Source organism: Amblyraja radiata, chromosome 10 (assembly GCF_010909765.2).
Source record: "Amblyraja radiata isolate CabotCenter1 chromosome 10, sAmbRad1.1.pri, whole genome shotgun sequence".
NCBI classification, from domain to species: Eukaryota; Metazoa; Chordata; class Chondrichthyes; order Rajiformes; family Rajidae; genus Amblyraja; species Amblyraja radiata.
In genome coordinates this window covers 62,333,917-62,352,585 of record NC_045965.1, presented here as the reverse complement: position 1 = coordinate 62,352,585, position 18,669 = coordinate 62,333,917, and the positions used below count along the sequence as shown (strand labels likewise).

Genomic DNA, 18,669 nt, shown 5'->3' with positions numbered 1-18,669 from the left:
GTCAGTGGAGATGTTGAAAGGAGGGGCCGTGGTAGGTGGTGGAGTAGATGCTGGGGAGTCGGGTACAGGGGATAAAGATTGATAGATGGTGCTGATTTTATCAGCGAAAAAGTGGAGGAATGAGTTGCAGAGATCCGGAGTAGAGGTAGGGAGAGTGTTGGCTCGAGGCTTGAGGAGGTTGCCCACTGTGGAGAAGAGGGTTCTGTGGTTTAGGCAGGGATCGGTGAATATGGAGGAGAGGTAGGCAGATTTTGCAGCAATGAGGGCATCTTTGTAATCAGTGAGGTGGAGTTTGTAAGCTTCAAGGTGCACTGTGAGAGATGATTTCTTTATTAGTCGTTCGAGTTGGCGACCAGTCTGTTTCAGTTTACGAAGTGCAGGTGTGTACCAGGGTGAGGATGTGTTGAAAGTTACGGTTCTTGTTTTGAGGGGGGCCAGAGTGTTGAGGGAGGTAGACAAGGTGGAGTTGAGATGGTTTGTGAGATCATCAGGTGAGATGGGGGCTGAGTCCAGTGGGAGAGTGGTGGAGAGCAGGTCAGAGAGATGGAGGGGATCAATGGATTTTAGATTCCGGAAGGTGATTTCTCGGAGGAAGCGGGGGCGAGGTGTCGGAGAAGGGATGGTGAACCGTATAAGCTTATGATCAGAGAGGGGGAAGAGGCAAGGATGGAGGTCGAGTACCGGTTGATTTATGGAGCAGACCAGATCAAGGATGTGACCTTTGTCATGGGTGGGAAAGGTGACGTGCTGAGAGAGAGAGTTCGTTCGTGTTCTCGGACCAGGAAAGATCTTCAGAGATGTGCACCCCCAGGAATTTGAAGTTCTTGACCCTTTCAACCATCGACCCGTTGATATAAATGGGGCTGTGGGTCCCCCTCCTACTCCTTCCAAAGTCCACAATCAGTTCCTTGGTTTTGCTGGTGTTCAGGGCCAGGTTATTGCGCTGGCACCATATGGACAGTTGCTCGATCTCTCTTCTGTACTCTGACTCATCCCCATCAGTGATACGCCCCACAATAGTGGTGTCGTCAGCGAACTTGATGATGGAGTTCGCACTGTGGTTCGCTACGCAGTCATGGGTATAGAGTGAGTACAGCAGGGGGCTGAGCACGCAGCCTTGAGGTGCTCCCGTGCTGATTGTTATTGAGGCTGACACATTTCCACCAATACGAACAGACTGTGGTCTATCGACGAGGAAGTCGAGGATCCAGTTGCAGAGGGATGCGCAGAGACCCAGTTCTGCGAGTTTGGTAACCAGTTTGGAGGGGATGATTGTGTTAAATGCCGAGCTGTAATCAATGAATAACAGCCTGACATATGAGTTTTTGTTGTCCGAGTGGTCCAGTGCGGAGTGGAGGGCCAGCGAGATCAGGAGAGTGCGGATCTCAAAGTTCATCCAAGGTTTCTGATTGGGAAACACTCGGAAGGTTTTTGTAGGGATGCAGTCCTCCACACATTTCTTTATGAAGTCTGTAACGACTGTGGCATATTCGTTCAAGTCCGTTGCCGAGTCCTTGAACATTGCCCAGTCTACAGACTCCAAACAGTCCTGGAGTTGTTCTTCTGCACCCCCACGACCAGCTCTGTGCTGTCCTCACTTCGAGCCTGCACCGCCATTCAATATGATCATGGCTGATCATCCAACTCAGTATCCTGTACCTGCCTTCTCTCCATACCCCCTGATCCCTTTAGCCACAAGGGCCACATCTAACTCCCTCTTAAATATAGCCAATGAACTAGCCTCAACTACCTTCTGTGACAGAGAGTTCCACAGATTCACCACTCTCTGTGTGAAAAATGTTTTTCTCATCTCGGTACTAAAAGACTTCCCCCTTATCCTTAAACTGTGACCCCTTGTTCTGGACTTCCCCAACAATCTTCCTGCATCTAGCCTGTCCAACCCCTTAAGTATTTTGTAAGTTTCTATAAGATCCCCCCTCAATCTTCTAAATTCTAGCGAGTACAAGCTGAGTCTATCCAGTCTTTCTTCATATGAAAGTCCTGACATCCCAGGAATCAGTCTGGCGAACCTTCTCTGTACTCCCTCTACGGCAATAATGTATTTCCTGGGAAAGGGGAGGGGATGGAGAGAGAGGGAATGCAAGGGTTACTTAAAGTTAGAGAAGTTCATACCGCTGGGGTGTAAGCTGTCCAAGCGAAATATGAGGTGCTGTTCCTCCAATTTGCGCTGGGCCTCACTCCGACAATGGAGGAGGCCCAGGACAGAAAGGTCAGTGTGGGAATGGGAGGGGGAGTTAAAGTGTTGAGCAACCGGGAGATCAGGTAGGTTAAGGCGGACTGAGCGGAGGTGTTCAGCGAAACGATCGCCCAGCCTGCGCTTGGCCTCGCCGATGTACAGCCTACCTTCGATTTAAACCAGCTTCTGCAGTTCTTTCCCACACAGTACAATGGCAAGCGGCAGTTCAAACATTTTCCTGTTTTTATTTTGTGGTAAAGAACTTAATAGTTCCAAATGGTATGTTATGGTACTTCATTGATCGTTTAGCTGGCCACCTTCACTCAGTCCACCTGAACCTACCTGATCTCCCGGTTGCCAAACACTTTCATTCTCCTTCCCATTCCCACACAGACCTTTCTGTCCTGGGTCTCCTCCATTGACAGTGTGAGGACCAACACATATTGGAGGAACAGCATCTCATATTTCACTTGGGCAGCTTACAGCCCAGTGGTATGAATATTGAGTTCAAAAGGGAACTGCAGATGTTGGAATATCGAAGGTACACAAATTGAATATTGATGTCTCTAACTTCAAGTAACCCTGGCATTCCCTTTCTCTCTCTCCACCCCCTCCCCCAAGCACATCACAACAGCTTCTCGTTTTCACCCAACAAACAGCCAACAATGGCCTGTTTCCTTATCATCGTTACTTTTTGGCATATCTTTCATTCTTTCATTTCAGTCCACATCACCGCCTATATCCCTCGTTTCCCTTATCCCTAACCAGTCTGAAGATGGGTCTCGAGCCCGAAACATCACCCATTCCTTCTCTCCAGAGATGCTGCCTGTCCCGCTGAGTTACTCCAGCATTTTGTGTCCATCTTCGGTTTAAACCAGCATTGGCAGTTCCTTTCCACACAAGGTCCTTTATTTGTCATGTGTAACGAGGTACAGTGAACACCATTTTTGTATGCAGTTCAGGACAAGTAACACTCCACAGAAGCACTTAGATACATCATGGATAAGGAGGAGATAATGGAAGATCTGCATAAAAGATGGCGCAGCAGGCAGCGACCGGGGTTCCATCCTGACCTCGGGTGCTGTCTGTGTGGAGTTTGCACGTTCTCCCTGTGACCGCGTGGGTTTCCTCCCACGCCCAAAAGACACACAGTTTGCAGGTTAATTGGCCCTCTAAAACCCCCCCCCCTATTGTGTAGGGAGTGGATGAGAAAGTGGGATAATATAGAACCAGTGAACACCCAGGTGATCGCTGGTCGTTGTGGACTCGGTGGGCCGAGGGACCTGGTTCCATGTTGTATCTCTAAACTAAAAGCGGCCAGGTACCAGATATGGCTTGGGATTTGAGTCGGATTTGGGGGAAGAGGTAAACGAGGTACAAGAGTTCAAATAAGTGTTAAATGTTTCATTCAAGTACATGCAGGTGCTCAGTATGTTCACAGGTTTAGCTTAGTTTAGAGATACAGCGCGGAAACAGGCCCTACAGCCCACACCGGCCAGCGATACATACACAGACACACAGACACACAGACACACAGACACACAGACACACAGACACACAGACACACAGACACACAGACACACACAGACACACACAGACACACACAGACACACACACACACACACACACACACACACACACACACACACACACACACACACACACACACACACACACACACACACACACACACTGTAGAATAAATTGCCACAGAAGGCTGTGGAGGCCATTTCAATGGATATTCTTAATTAGTGCGGGTGTCAGGGGTTATGGGGAGAAGGCAGGAGAATGGGGTTAGGAGGGAGAGATAGATCAGCCATAATTGAATGGCGGAGTAGACGATGGGCCAAGTGGCCTAATTCTACTCCTATCCCTTATGACCTTATATATACACACACACACACACACACATAAAAAACACAAATAATAATAGTGCAAAAAGACAAAACCAATACTCCAAGTTTCTCGTTCTCACCCAGCAAGCAGCTCACAATGACCTGTTTCCTTTATCATTAACCTACAAACCTGCACGTCTTTTGGAATGTGGGAGGAAACCGAAGATCCTGGAGAAACCCACGCAGGTCACGGGGAACACGTACAAACTCCCTACAGACAGCACCCGTAGTCAGGATCGAACCCGGGTCTCTGGCGCGAGTAAGCGCTGTAAAGCAGCAACCGTACCGCTGCGCCACCGTGAACGATCCCAAGGTACCGACAGTCAGCGCAGGAAGGAGATGGTTTCCGCTACGTACCTGGTCCTCGAAGGACAGGACCTGGGCCACGTCCCTGGGGAATCCGTCAATGACAATCCCCCGAGCGTCCGGCAGCTGCATTAAACGCTGCTTGATCTCAGTGATGGTGGTTTCCTGCAATAAAGAGATGTACATGTTAGAGAACGACCCACCCGAGTCACAGAGTGATACAGTGCGGGAACACGCCGGCCCAACTTGCCCACACCGACCAACATGACCCAGCTACACTAGTCCCACCTGCCTGCGTTTGGTCCATATCTCTCCAAACCTGTTCTGTCCATGTCCTTGTCTAACTGTTTCTTAAACGACGGGATAGTCCCAGCCTCAACTACCTCCTCTGGCATATTGCATCCGCTGCTCTAGATGTCAGCTGATCTACATCGGTGAGACCAAGCGTAGGCTTGGCGATCGTTTCCCCGAACACCAACCTGATGTCCCGGTGACTCAGCACTTCAACTCCCCCTCCCATTCCATATCTGACCTCTCTGTCCTGAGCCTCCTCCATGGACAGAGTGAGCACCGCTGGAAATTGGAGGAGCATCACCTCATATTCCGCTTGGGCAGTCTGCACCCTAGCGGCATAAACATTGAATTCTCCAATTTCCGGTAGCCCTTGCTGTCTTCTCTCCTTCTCAGCTCTCCCTCAACCCTCGGGCTCCTCCTCTTCCTTTCTCCTTTCTTCTCCCCATCCCCCCCACCCTACATCTGAAGAAGGATTTTGGCTCGAAACGTTGCCTATTTCCTTCGCTCCATAGATGCTGCTGCACCCGCTGAGTCGCTCCAGCACTTTTGACTACCTCCTCTGGCAGCCCGTTCCATACACCCACCGCCCTTTGTGTGGAAAAAGTTACCCCTCAGATTCCGATTCAATCTTTTTCCCCTTCCCTTGAAACCCATGTCCTCTGGATGGACTGAAGGATAATAAAATGTTCAACAGCAACACAATCGGTGGCGCAGCGGTAGAGTTGCTGCCTTACAGCGCCAGGGCTCCGGCTTCGATCCTGACTATGGGTGCTGTCTGTACGGAGTTTGTCCGTTTTCCCCGTGACCCGCGTGGGTTTACTCCAAGAACTTCGGTTTCCTCCCACCCTCCAAAGACGTACAGGTTTCAGGGCCGATTGGCTTGGTATAAATGCAAATTGTCTGTGTGTGTGTGTGTAGGATAGTGTTCAGGGATCGCTGGTCGGATCGGCACGGACTAGGTGGGCCGAAGGGCCTGTTTCCGCGCTGTATTGCTAAACTAAACTAATAGTCACAGGGCCCTGGTAAACTCAGTGGGTCAGGCAGCATCTGTGGAGGGTAGACACATGGTGTAACATAGCAGGTCAGCCAGCAGCTTTCATTTGGTTTAGTTTAGTTTAGTTTAATAATAATAATAATAATGGATGGGATTTATATAGCGCCTTTCTAATACTCAAGGCGCTTTACATTGCATTATTCATTCACTCCTCAGTCACACTCGGTGGTGGTAAGCTACTTCTGTAGCCACAGCTGCCCTGGGGCAGACTGACGGAAGCGTGGCTGCCATTCTGCGCCTTTGGCCCCCCCGACCACCACCAATCACTCACACACATTCACACACAGGCAAAGGTGGGTGAAGTGTCTTGCCCAAGGACACAACGACAGTATGCACTCCAAGCGGGATTCGAACCGGCTACCTTCCGGTTGCCAGCCGAACACTTAGCCCATTGTGCCATCTGTCGTCCCTACAAGTTTAGAGAGATTCAGTGCGGAAGCGGGCCTTTCGGCCCATCGAGTCCGTGCCGACCAGCGATCTCCGCACACCTACACTATCCTACACCCACTAGGGATAATTTACACTTTTGCCGAAGCCAATTAACCTACAAACCTGAGGTTAGACAAAAGTGCTGGAGAAACTCAGCGGGTGCAGCAGCATCTTTGGAGTGAAGGAAATATTTCCTGCGCTCCATAGATGCTGCTGCACCCGCTGAGTTTCTCCAGCACTTTTGTCTACCTTCGATTTTCCAGCATCTGCAGTTCCTTCTTAAACCTACAATCCTGTACGTCTTTGGAGTGTGGGAGGAAACCGGAGCACCCGCGCAGGTCACGGGAGATGGTACAAACTCCTTACAGACAGCACCCGTGGTTGGGATCGAACCCGGTTCTCTGGCGCTGTAAGGCAGCAACTCCACCGCTGCGCCACCAAGCACAAAATGCTGGAGTAACTCAGCGGGTCAGGCAGCGTCTCTTTAGAAAAAGGAATAGATGGCGTTCTAGGGCACAACCGGGAATCCGAAACACTGCCTATTCCTTTACTCCAGAGACGCAGCCTGACCCGTCGAGTTACTCCGGCGTTGTGTGCCCGTTCCCTGGGCTCTTGCCAGCTTGACAACATCTTTCCTGCAGCAGGGGGTGACCGAAACTGGGCGGTCACGGTGGCGCAGCGGTAGAGTTGCTGCCTTACAGCGAATGCAGCGCCGGAGACCCGGGTTCGATCCTGACTAGAGGTGCTGTCTGTGCGGAGTTTGCACGTGACCTGCGTGGGTTTTCTCCGAGATCTCCGGTTTCCTCCCGCACTCCAAAGGTTAATTGGCTTGGTACACGTTAAATTGTCCTTAGAGGGCGCAGGATAGTGTTAATGTGCGGGGGTCGCTGGTCGGCGCGGTGGGCCCTGTTTCCGTACTGTTTCCCTAAACTAAACTAAACTGAAGGCAATGCTGCGAAAACTCTTCAATGTGACTCAGACTGACAATGGGACTGACTCAACTGGCCTTTAGAAATGTCTTATCCGGACATTTGCCAGAAGGGACGCAATTAGCGATGGACAGTAAATGCCAGCCTTGTGGGTCTCCTGAGCAGTTTGTGAAACAGTTTGCAGGAAAGACGATGCTTCTATTTATAACAACCGCTGCTCTGCAGTATAATTGACACAGAAGCTGGGACCCAATTATAAAATGCGGTTCCAATCTAGGCTCGCACCTGGGGCGCCATCTCCCCGTGGGTGATAATTTTCGCGATCAGTCTCCACTTCCGGTTGCAGGTGGTGTTCTGGATCATTTTCTTTCGCAGCAGCTCTCCCACTGAGATGTACTCAAAGCCGTATCGCCGGGCGATCTTCAGGCTCTGAGTCCCCTTCCCACTGCCTGGACCACCTGCGTGCACAAGGTGAGGGGGCGTTAGTTCAGTTCCGCTCAGTTTATTGTCATATGTACCGAGGTACAGTGGAAAGCTTCTGCTGCGTGCTAACCAGCCAGCGGAAAGACAAGACATGGTTACTATCGAGCCGTCCACAGTGGACAGATACATGATAAGGGAATAACCTTTAGTGCAAGGTAGAGGTCATGTGATAGGAGCAGAATTAGGTCATCCGGTCCGTCAAGTCTACTCCGCCATTCAAGCATGGCTGATCTATCTCTCCCTCCTAACCCCATTCTCCTGCCTTCTCCCCATAACCCCTGACGCATGTACTAATCAGGAATCAATCTATCTATCTATCTATCTATCTATCTATCTATCTATCTATCTATCTATCTATCTATCTATCTATCTATCTATCTATCTATCTATCTATCTATCTATCTATCTATCTATCTATCTATCTATCTATCTATCTATCTATCTATCTATCTATCTATCTATCTATCTATCTATCCCTTGAAAATATTCACTGACATGGCCTCCACAGCCTTCTATGGCAAATAATTCTACAGATTCATAGAAACATAGAAACATAGAAAATAGGTGCAGGAGTAGGCCATTTGGCCCTTCGAGCCTGCACCGCCATTCAATATGATCATGGCTGATCATCCAACTCAGTATCCTGTACCTGCCTTCTCTCCATAACCCCTGATCCCTTTAGCCACAAGGGTCACATCTAACTCCCTCTTAAATATAGCCAATGAACTGGCCTCAACTACCTTCTGTGGCAGAGGATTCCAAAGATTCACCACTCTCTGTGTGAAAAATGTTTTTCTCATCTCGGTCCTAAAAGACTTCCCCCTTATCCTTAAACTGTGACCCCTTGTTCTGGAATTCTCCAACATCGGGAACAATCTTCCTGCATCTAGCCTGTCCAACCCCTTAAGAATTTTGTAAGTTTCTATAAGATCCCCCTCAGTCTTCTAAGATTCACCACCCTCTGACTAAATACATTTCTCCTCATCTTCCTAAAAGAACGTCCTTTAATTCTGAAGCTATGATCTCTAATCCTAGACTCTCCCACATCCACTCTATCCAAGCCTTTCACTATTCTGCATGTTTCAATGAGGCCCCCCCCCCCCTCATTCCTCTAAACTGCAGCGAGCACAGGCCCAGTGCCCTCAAACGCTCATCATAGGTTAACCTACTCATTCCTGGCTGGGATCATTCCTAGCTGTGACCTGCGTGGGCTTTCTCTGGGAGCTCCGGTTTCTTCCCACACTCCCAAACAATCACAGGTTTGTAGGCTGATTGACTTGGTGAGATTGTAAATTGTCCCTAGTGTGTGTAGGATAGCGTTAGTGTGCGAGGATCGCTGGTCGGCGCGGACCCGGTGGGCCGAAGGGCCTGTTTCCGCGCTGTATCACTAAACTAAATTAAAATAAATAAATACAGTTTAAAAATTGAAAAAAACAGACACACAAATAAATACATAAATAGCCAAATAAATAGACAGACAAACAAATAAATAATGTCTAGCAGCAGAAGGACCACAGACTGTCCCCATTCTTACCTATGAGCAGAATGATCCAGGGCCGAGGTTTCGTCGGGTCGAACACTGTGTATTCCTCGATCAGCTCTGCCGTCTCGGTCAGGCCTGTGTCGCTCTCGATGGAGAACTGGTGGATGGGCGGCAGGCGGTCGTAGCGACGCAGGGCAAAAGCGGGGCTGTCGGGCAGAGCTTAGGGCAGAGCGGGAGAGAGGGAGGTGTGAGCGAGAACTCTCTTGTGCATCGGCGATGGGTCAAAGGCTTTGCGTAAACTGCTCGCCGTTGTTCGCCAACAATAAGGGCGGCACGGTGGCGCAGCGGTAGCGTCGCTGCATCGCAGCGCCCGAGACCCGGGTTCCATCCCAACTACGGGCGCTTCTCCCCGTGACCTGCGTGGGTTCTCTCCGGGCGCTCCGGTTTCCTCCCACATTCCAAAGACATGCAAGATTGTAGGTTAATTGGCTTTGGTAAAATTGTAAAACTGTGTCCCTAGTGTGTAGGGTAGTGTTAGTGAGCGCCGAATCGATGAGCCTGAGGACATATTTCCATGTTGTATCTCCAAACTGAACTCTTTCAAGTCTCTGCCTCTGGCACAGAAGGCAGTGGAGGCCAATTCACTGGATGTTTAAGAGATAGTTAGATTTAGCTCTTAGGGCTAAAGGAATCAGGGGATAGAGAGAAAGCAGGAACGGGATACTGATTGTGGATGATCAGCCATGATCATATTGGATGGCGGTGCTGGCTCGAAGGGCCGAATGGCCAACTCCTGCACCTATTGTTCTATCTTTCTAAGTCAGGGGTTATGGGGCGCAGGCAGGAGAATGGGAAAGATAGATCAGCCATGATTGAATGGTGGAGTAGACTTGATGGGCCGAATGGCCTAACTCTGCTCCCAGAAATAATGAAGTCAGGATGAGTAGAGTCTATCATTGTATGCTGAACATTGTATGCTTGCACACGTGCAGTGAAATACCACTGTGTGACTCCGTTACACAGTGGGGAACACGGTGGCGCAGTGGTACAGTCGCTGCCTCACAGCTCCAGAGTCCCGGGTTCGATCCCGACTACTGGTGCTTGTCAGTACGGAGTTTGCACGTTCTCCCCCTGACCTGCCTGGGTTTTCCTCGAGATCCTTGGCTTCCTCCCGCACTCCAAAGACGTGCAGGATTTTAGGTTAATTGGCTTGGTATGAATGTTAAATTGTCCCCAGTGTGCGTGTGTGTGTGTGTGTGTGTGTAGGCTAGTGCGGTCGGCACGGACCTGGTGGGCCGAAGGGCCTGTTTCCGCTCTGTATCTCTAAACTAAAAGAACTATCTGCAACATCAAAGCAAAATGCTGGAGACATGCTGAGAAATAATAAAAAAAACTAAAATAAATAAACAAGATTCCATTTGCAGATATTTAGTGCGGCCTACACCAACCTGCGGCCTACACCAGCCTGCGGCCTACACCAGCCTGCGGCCTACACCAGCCTGAAGCCGCGGTCTCCGGTGGGGAGGCACCGATTCAGGACTTACCTCGACTTTTACCTGTCTACTCATCTGGACGCCCGCAGCGGCGACTGAGGAGGGTTGAGGTCCCGACCACGGGGGAAAATGGAGGAGGACCGGCCAAATTTTGTGCCTTCCACCACAGTGACGAATGCTGTGGTGGATGTTTATGTTAAATTCTTATTGTGTTTTTGTGTGGTTCTTTTTCATTGTACCGCCGCTGGTAAATTAATTTCACTTGCACTTTAAGTGTAAAATAAAATAAAATAAAATTGATTGATTGATTTGTATTTCTGAACACAGACAATGATCTGCTCCTGAAAGCACCGCTCTTTGTGAAGTTTGGACTGTTTTGCGCACCGAGAGTGAGTTTGAAACCAGATGGTTCATCGTCACGTGTGCAGAGGTACAGTGAAAAGCTTTTGTTGGGTGCTATCCAGTCAGCGGAAAGACAGTACATGATTACATTGACCGAGCCGTTTATAGTATACAGATGCATGATAAGGGAATAATTGTTTAGTGCAAGGTAAAGCCATCAAGGTGCGATCAAGGATAGTCCGAGGGTCACCGATGAATTTACCATTTCTGAAGACCGCTCTCCTAGCCTGGCAAACGTTGAGAGGGGGCAAGGCCCTCTTCTCCTGGGTAACGAAGGTGTCCCATCGCACCCACTCCGGACCTCCAAGCTCCCTCACCTTCTTCAAGCAACCTTCCAAGTAGTCAACGAGGTCATCGGGCCTGTGGTACATCAGCCCCGTGAGTAGACTCTGTTGAAAACAATCAGAAGACACTCCAGAATTAAGCACAGGTATTGGCGGCTTCTGCCTGAGAAAACGACCTCGGTGTAAAATTAAAAGAGAAATGGTTGGGGTGGCACGGTGGCGCAGCGGTAGAGTTGCTGCTTTACAGCGCCAGAGACCCGGATTCGATCCTGACTACCAGTGCTGTCTGCACAGAGTGTTCCATGTTCATTACTGTGACCTGCGTGGGTTTTCTCCGGGTGCTCCGGTTTCCTCCTACATCCCAAAGACGTGCAGGTTTGTAGGTTAATTGGCTTGCTATAAATGTAAATTGTCCCTGGTGTGTGGAGGAGAGCGTTAGTGTGTGGGGATTGCTGGTCGGTGCGGACTCGGTGGGCCAAAGGGCCTGTTTCCGCGCTGTATCTCTAAGCTAAGCGAGGCAAAGGTCAGGCAGCATCTGTGGAAAGGGAAACAGAGTTAACACCGCAGGTCTCAGACCCTTCGTCGAAACTGGGAAAGAAAGAAAAAAGACACAAAGCGCTAGAGTAACTCAGCGGGACCGGGCAACATCCCTGGAGAATCTGGAGAGATGACATTTCATGTCGGGACCAATCTTAGCACAGGTCTGTGTAATGAACTCAGAAAGGGATGTCTAGCAGGATACAGTGGCTTGCAAAAGTTTTCATACCCCCTTGAACTTTTCCACATTTTGTCACGTTACAACCACAAACGTAAATGTATTTTATTGGGATTTGATGTGATAGACCAACACAAAGTGGTGCATAATTGTGAAGTGGAAGGAAAATGATACATGGTTTTCAAATTTTTTTACAAATAAAAAAACTGAAAAGTGTGGCGTGCAAAAGTATTCAGCCCCCCTGAGTCAATACTTTGTAGAACCACCTTTCGCTGCAATTACAGCTGCAAGTCTTTTGGGGTATGTCTCTACCAGCTTTGCACATCTAGAGACTGAAATGTTTGCCCATTCTTCTTTGCAAAATAGCTCAAGCTCAGTCAGATTGGATGGAGAGCGTCTGTGAACAGCAATTTTCAAGTCTTGCTAGAGATTCTCAATTGTATTTAGGTCTGGACTTTGACTGGGCCATTCTAACACATGAATATGCTTTCCATTGTAGCTCTGGCTGTATGTTTAGGGTCGTTGTCCTGCTGGAAGGTGAACCTCTGCTCCAGTCTCAAGTCTTTTGCAGACTAACAGGTTTTCTTCCAAGATTGCCCTGTATTTGGCTCCATCCATCTTCCCATCAACTCTGACCAGCTTCCCTGTCCCTGCTGAAGAAAAGCATCCCCACAGCATGATGCTGCCACCACCATGTTTCACAGTGGGGATGGTGTGTTCAGGGTGATGTGCAGTGTTAGTTTTCCACCACACATAGCGTTTTGCATTTAGGCCAAAAACTTCAATTTTGGTCTCATCTGACCAGAGCACCTTCCTCCACATGTTTGCTGTGTCCCTCACATGGCTTGTGGCAAACTGCAAACGGGACTTCTTATGGCTTTTTTTCAACAATGGCTTTCTTCTTGCCGCTCTTCCATAAAGGCCCGATTTGTGGAGTGCACGACTAATAGTTGTCCTGTGGACAGATTCTCCCACCTGAGCTGTGGATCTCTGCAGCTCCTCCAGAGTTACCATGGTCTCCTTGCCCGGCCTGTCAGTTTAAGTCCAGACCTAAATCCAATTGAGAATCTCTGGCAAGACTTGAAAATTGCTGTTCACAGACGCTCTCCATCCAATCTGAGCATGAGCTATTTTGCAAAGAAGAATGGGCAAAAATTTCCGTCTCTAGATGTGCAAAGCTGGTAGAGACATACCCCAAAAGACTTGCAGCTGTAATTGCAGCGAAAGGTGGTTCTACAAAGTATTGACTCAGGGGGGCTGAATACTTTTGCACGCCACACTTTTCAGTTTTTTATTTGTAAAAAAATTTGAAAACCATGAATCATTTTCCTTCCACTTCACAATTATGCGCCACTTTGTGTTGGTCTATCACATAAAATCCCAATAAAATACATTTACGTTGGTGGTTGTAACGTGACAAAATGTGGAAAAGTTCAAGGGGTATGAATACTTTTGCAAGCCACTGTATATATCGCCCTTCTTCTTAAGGGTCTGTCCCACTTGCCGTCATATCAGTGTCACTGAAAGATTTTGAACATTTCAAAATCCAGCGGCGACAAAAAAAATGTTGCGACACTTGAGGAAAACACCGCGCATCAATACGTCGTCACGCCGCGAATTTTTTGGTGACCTGATACGTCAGTCAATGATGCCGGCAGTCGCTGAAAAAATCGCCAAGTGGGACAGGCCCTTTCGAGCCATAGAGTCTTAGAGTCGAAACAGCATGGAAACAGGCCCTTCAGCCTAACTTGCCCACGCCGACCAACATGCCCCATCTGCACCAGCCCCACTTGGCTGCCTATGGCCCATATCTCTCTAAACCTGTCCCAGTCATGTACGTGTTTAAATGTTTCTTAAACTTTGCGGTAGTCCCTGCGGGGAAACTGAGGAACATAAAATAATTCAGTCTGGGAACTGACAGCGTTTTGCAGTAAGTGCCAAGGATGATGAGGATTTGAAGGATATCCAGAAACACAGCTAACACACCGAGGGTCAGGCTGGATATTGCAGCTTAATACTCTGTCCTGTTGTAATTAGGCACCTGCAGTGAATATTAAAGATCTCTCACTCTTTAGCAAAGGAAAATAAATTGACACAAGGATTTTGTAAGGTCGCAGTGCACTGAAAGTTCGCTACTGTCACTATTGTGCTTTAAAAAACTCAGCCACAGTTTTAATGTAGGAAATATTGTGGCTAATCTGCACACAGCAAGTCCAACAAACAATCAGGTCATGGAAATAGACACACAGTGAGTGCTGGAGTAACTCAGTGGGGTCACGCAGCATCTCTGGGGAACATGGACTGGTGACGTTTCAGGTCGGGACCCTTCTTCAGACTGGTTGTATGTGGGTGGGGGGGGGGGGGGGTGGGGGGTGAAGGAAAGCTGGAAGAGGGGAGGGGCAGTACAGAGTGTGGCCCAGTAATGATGTTGGTGGTGGGAGTGATATTTGAGCAACTTGTTGGAGAGAGGAATTCTCCCTCTCCCTCAAGGCTTGGACACGGGGAGTTTGGTCCATCTGACGGAGTGGGCGAATAGAGGGCTGTTTGTCTCAAGGACGGACGGGGACACGGACGGGGACACACACACACACACACACACACACACACACACACACACACACACACACACACACACACACACACACACACACACACACACACACACACACACACACACACACACACACACACACACACACACACACACACACACACACACACACACACACACACACACACACATATATATAGTCAGAGAGTGGTGAATCTGTGGAATTAATTGCCACAGAAGGCTGTGGAGGTCATTTCAATGGATATTCTTGATTAGTACGGGTGTCAGGGGTTGTGGGGAGAAGGCAGGAGAATGGGGTTAGGAGGGAGAGATAGATCAGCCATGATTGAATGGCGGAGGAGACTTGATGGGCCGAATAACCGAATTCTACTCCTATCACTTATGACCTTACATGATTCACACATTGACACACACACACACACACACATAAAAACAAACAAATAATAATAGTGCAAAAAGACAAAACCAATGCACCAGCTTCTCGTTCTCACCCAGCAAGCAGCTCACAATGACCCGTTTCCTTCATCATCGTTACTTTTATTCATATCTTTCATTCATTTGTTCCCTATCTCTCTACATCACCGTCTATATCTCTTGTTTCCCTTTCCCTTGACTCTCAGTCTGAAGAAGGGTCTCGACCCAAAACGCCACCCATTCCTCGTTCTCTCCAGAGACGCTGCTTGACCCACTGAATTACCCCAGCACTTTGTGTCCATCTTCGGTATAAGTCAGCATCTGTGTTAATAAAGTATGCTGCAGAACCAGTATCCATCTAACTATCTATCTAAGATAGACACAAAATGCTGGAGTAACTCAGCTGGCCTGGCAGCATCTCTGGGGAGAAGGAATGGGTGACGTTTCAGGTTGAGATTCTTAGAGTCATAGAGTGATACAGTGTGGAAACAGGCCCTTCGGCCCAACTCGCCCACACCGGCCAACAATGTCCCAGCTTCCCTAGTCTGACTTGCTTGCGCTTGGTCCATAACCCTCCAAACCTGTCCTATCCATGTACCTGTCCAACTGTTTCTTAAACGATGGGATAGCCCCAGCCTCAACTACCTCCTCTGGCAGCTTGTTCCATACACCAACACCCTCTGTGTGAAAAAATTACCCCTCGGATTCCTATTAAATCTTTTCCCCTTCACCTTGAACCTATGTCCTCTGGTCCTCGATTCCCCAACTCTGGGTAAGCGACTGCGTGCATCTACCCGATCTATTCCTCTCATGAATTTGTACACCTCTGTAAGATCTCCCCTCATCCTCCTGCGAATAGAGACCCAGCCTACTCAACCTCTCCCTATAGCTCACACCCTCTAGTCCTGGCAACATCCTCGCAAATCTTCTTCAGACTATCTGCCTGTCTGTCTAAGAAAAGAGACAAAATGCTGGAGTAACTCTGCAGGAAAGGCAGTGTCTCTGGAGAGAAGCAGCGGGCGAGGTTTGCGGGGTCGAGAGACCCTTCCTCAGACTATTTATCCCATCTGTCAATGTAATCCATCTCTCTCCGAGAGTCACCAGGACTCTTGATGTAGTTTGAACTTCTGATGGGAACGGGGTATTTCTGCCTGCGCCTGTGTACTCACCTCGAACAACTGGGGTATTTGCCGGCTGGAGAGGTAGTCTTTGGCGTCGGCGTTGTTCATGGCTCGGGTTGCTCCTTGTATCCCGTTGATGATTGTGCCAGGGGTCCCGGTACGGAGCCCTGCCCGACCTCAATCTCTAGCCAGCCTGAGCCTTGCTACACTCTGCCCAATGTGTGTGTGCCGCCCCCTTTTATACACTATACACAACACACACACACCCCCCTCTGAGCGGGACGGCCACAAGGTTCAACCTTTTGATGCGGAGCAGCGGAAAATAAATCACTGCAGATGTTGCTTTACACGTCAGGACACAGCGTGCTGGAGTAACTCAGCGTGGCAGGTCACAGCGCACACAGCACACAGCGGTATGCAGTAAAACCTCCACCTGTTGGTGAACTCTCACAATCCCCTTTCCCCCATACATCCACCCACCTCTCCCCCCTTCTCTCTCCCTCTCCCCTCGCCCCCTCTTCCTCTCCCCCTCTTCCTCTCCCCCCTCTCTCCCTCTCCCCTCCTCTCTTCCCCTCACTCTCTCCCGCCCCTCTCCCCCCCTCTATCTCCCTCCCTCTCCCCCTCCCCCCCAGCCCCCTCTGCCCCTCACCCCCTCTTCCTCTCCCTCTCCTCCTCCCTCCCTCCCTCCCCCTCTTCCTCTCCCCCTCTCCCTCCATCTCCCCCTCTCCCATCTTCCTCTCCCATCTCCCCCTCTTCCTCTCCCCCTCTCTCTCCCTCTCCCTCTCCCTTCCTCTCTCCCGCCCCTCCTCTACCCCCTCTGCCCCTCCCTCCCTCCCCCTCCCCCTCTCCCCTTCCTCTCCCCCTCCCCCCCTCCCCTCACCCCTTCCTCTCCTCCCTCCCTCCCTCCCTCCCCCTCTCCCTCTCCCTCTCCCCCTCCTCCCTCTCTCCCCCTCCCTCTCTCCCCCTCCCTCACCCCTTCCTCTCCTCCTCCCTCCCTCCCTCGCTCCCCCTCTCTCCCTCTCCCTCTCTCACCCCTGTGCCGGACTTGGACTCACAGACAAGCACCCGTAGTCAGGATCGAACCCGGGCCTCTGGCGCTGTAAGGCTGCAGGTCTACCGCAGTGCCATTGTGCCACACGTACTGCTTCAGAAAACCATCTTGAATGCATATCTTGAATTCTTTCCCATCTAATCCCCTTCACTAAGGCAATCGTAGTAAATAGTAAACATTTTGCTATAATAGTAAATAGTGTAAACATTTTGCTAAAATATCCCTATTGCATTTACATGAGTAAGGGGATGGATAATCAAATGCATGAAACATTGCAGGTTGATCATTTCAGTCTGAAGAAGTTGTACCGACCCAAAATGTCTCAATAGACAATAGGTGCAAGAGTAGGCCATTCGGCACTTCGAGCCAGCACCGCCATTCACTGTGATCATGGCTGATCATCCACAATCAGTACCCTGTTCCTGCCTTCTCCCCATATCCCCTGACTCCGTTATCTTTAAGAGCCCTGTCTAGCTCTCTCTTGAAAGTCTCCCTCCTTTTTCTCCAAAGATGCTGCCTGACCCGCTGAGTTTCTCCAGCCTTTTGTGTCTCTCCTTGGTATAAACCAGCATCTGCAGTTCTTTGTATCTACCTTGCAGATTGTTTGATAGGGATAAGAATTGATGTTTTATTCATCCCACGTGGGGGCTTTTTTCTTATAGTTCTTCGGACCAACTTGCCCACACCGGCCAACATGTCCCAGCTACACTAGTCCCATCTGCCTGCGTTGGGCCCATATCCCTCCAAACCTGTCCTATCCATGTACCTGTCTAATATTCCTCTCATGTGCATGAAGGAACTGCAGATGCTGGTTTAAATCAAAGATAGACCCAAAATGCTGGAGTAACTCGGTGGGACAGGCAGCATCTCTGGAGAGAAGGAATGGGCGACAGGCCTCTTGATCCGAAACATCACCCATTCCTTCTCTCCAGAGATGCTGCCTGTCCCGCTGAGTTACTCCAGCTTTTTTATGCCTATCATATTCCTCTCATGATTTATTACACCTCTATAAGATGACCCCTCAGCCTCCTGCGCTCCAAGGAATAGAGGCCCAGCCTACTCAATCTCTCCCTATAGCACAGACCCTCTAGTCCTGGCAACATCCTCGTAATATTATTGTAGCAAATTTGGGGACACTGTTACCTTGGATGCTAAAAGACTGCACATGATTGAAACCTAAAAAATACGGAATCAACTCTTTACAAACTGTTGCAATAAAAACTTTGCAGGAGATAATATATCACTAAATGGAGATTGAATGAATGGAATGTAAAATGTGTAGGAAGGAACTACAGATGCTGGTTTACACTGAAGAGAGGCACAAAATGCTGGAGTAATTCAGCAGGGCAGGCAGCATCTCTGGAGAGAAGGAATGGGTGACGTTTCGGGTCAAGACCCTTCTTCAGACTGAGTCAGTCGGGGGAGAGGGAGACTGGAGATGGAAGGGTAAGGTGTGAGAACGATAGATCAAAGCAGACGATGTTCAACAAAATGTAGAGATTCCAGAACAAGGGGTCACAGTTTAAGGATAAGGGGGAAGTCTTTTA

General features: G+C 49.3%; 1 protein-coding gene across 1 annotated transcript in view; it reads right to left on the bottom strand.

Annotated features, from left to right (window-relative positions):
- ak5 (adenylate kinase 5) overlaps positions 1-16,245 on the bottom strand; it is a 49,296-nt gene extending 33,051 nt beyond the window's left edge. Inside the window, exons 1-5 of the mRNA XM_033029033.1 lie at positions 16,120-16,245; positions 11,168-11,354; positions 9,122-9,289; positions 7,390-7,562; positions 4,450-4,563 (exon numbers count right to left, since the gene is read on the bottom strand). Of these exons, the coding sequence (XP_032884924.1) occupies positions 4,450-4,563; positions 7,390-7,562; positions 9,122-9,289; positions 11,168-11,354; positions 16,120-16,179 (702 nt within the window). The 5' untranslated portion in view covers positions 16,180-16,245. The remainder of the gene's footprint in view (positions 1-4,449; positions 4,564-7,389; positions 7,563-9,121; positions 9,290-11,167; positions 11,355-16,119) is intronic.
- Between the last annotated feature and the right edge of the window lie 2,424 nt (positions 16,246-18,669).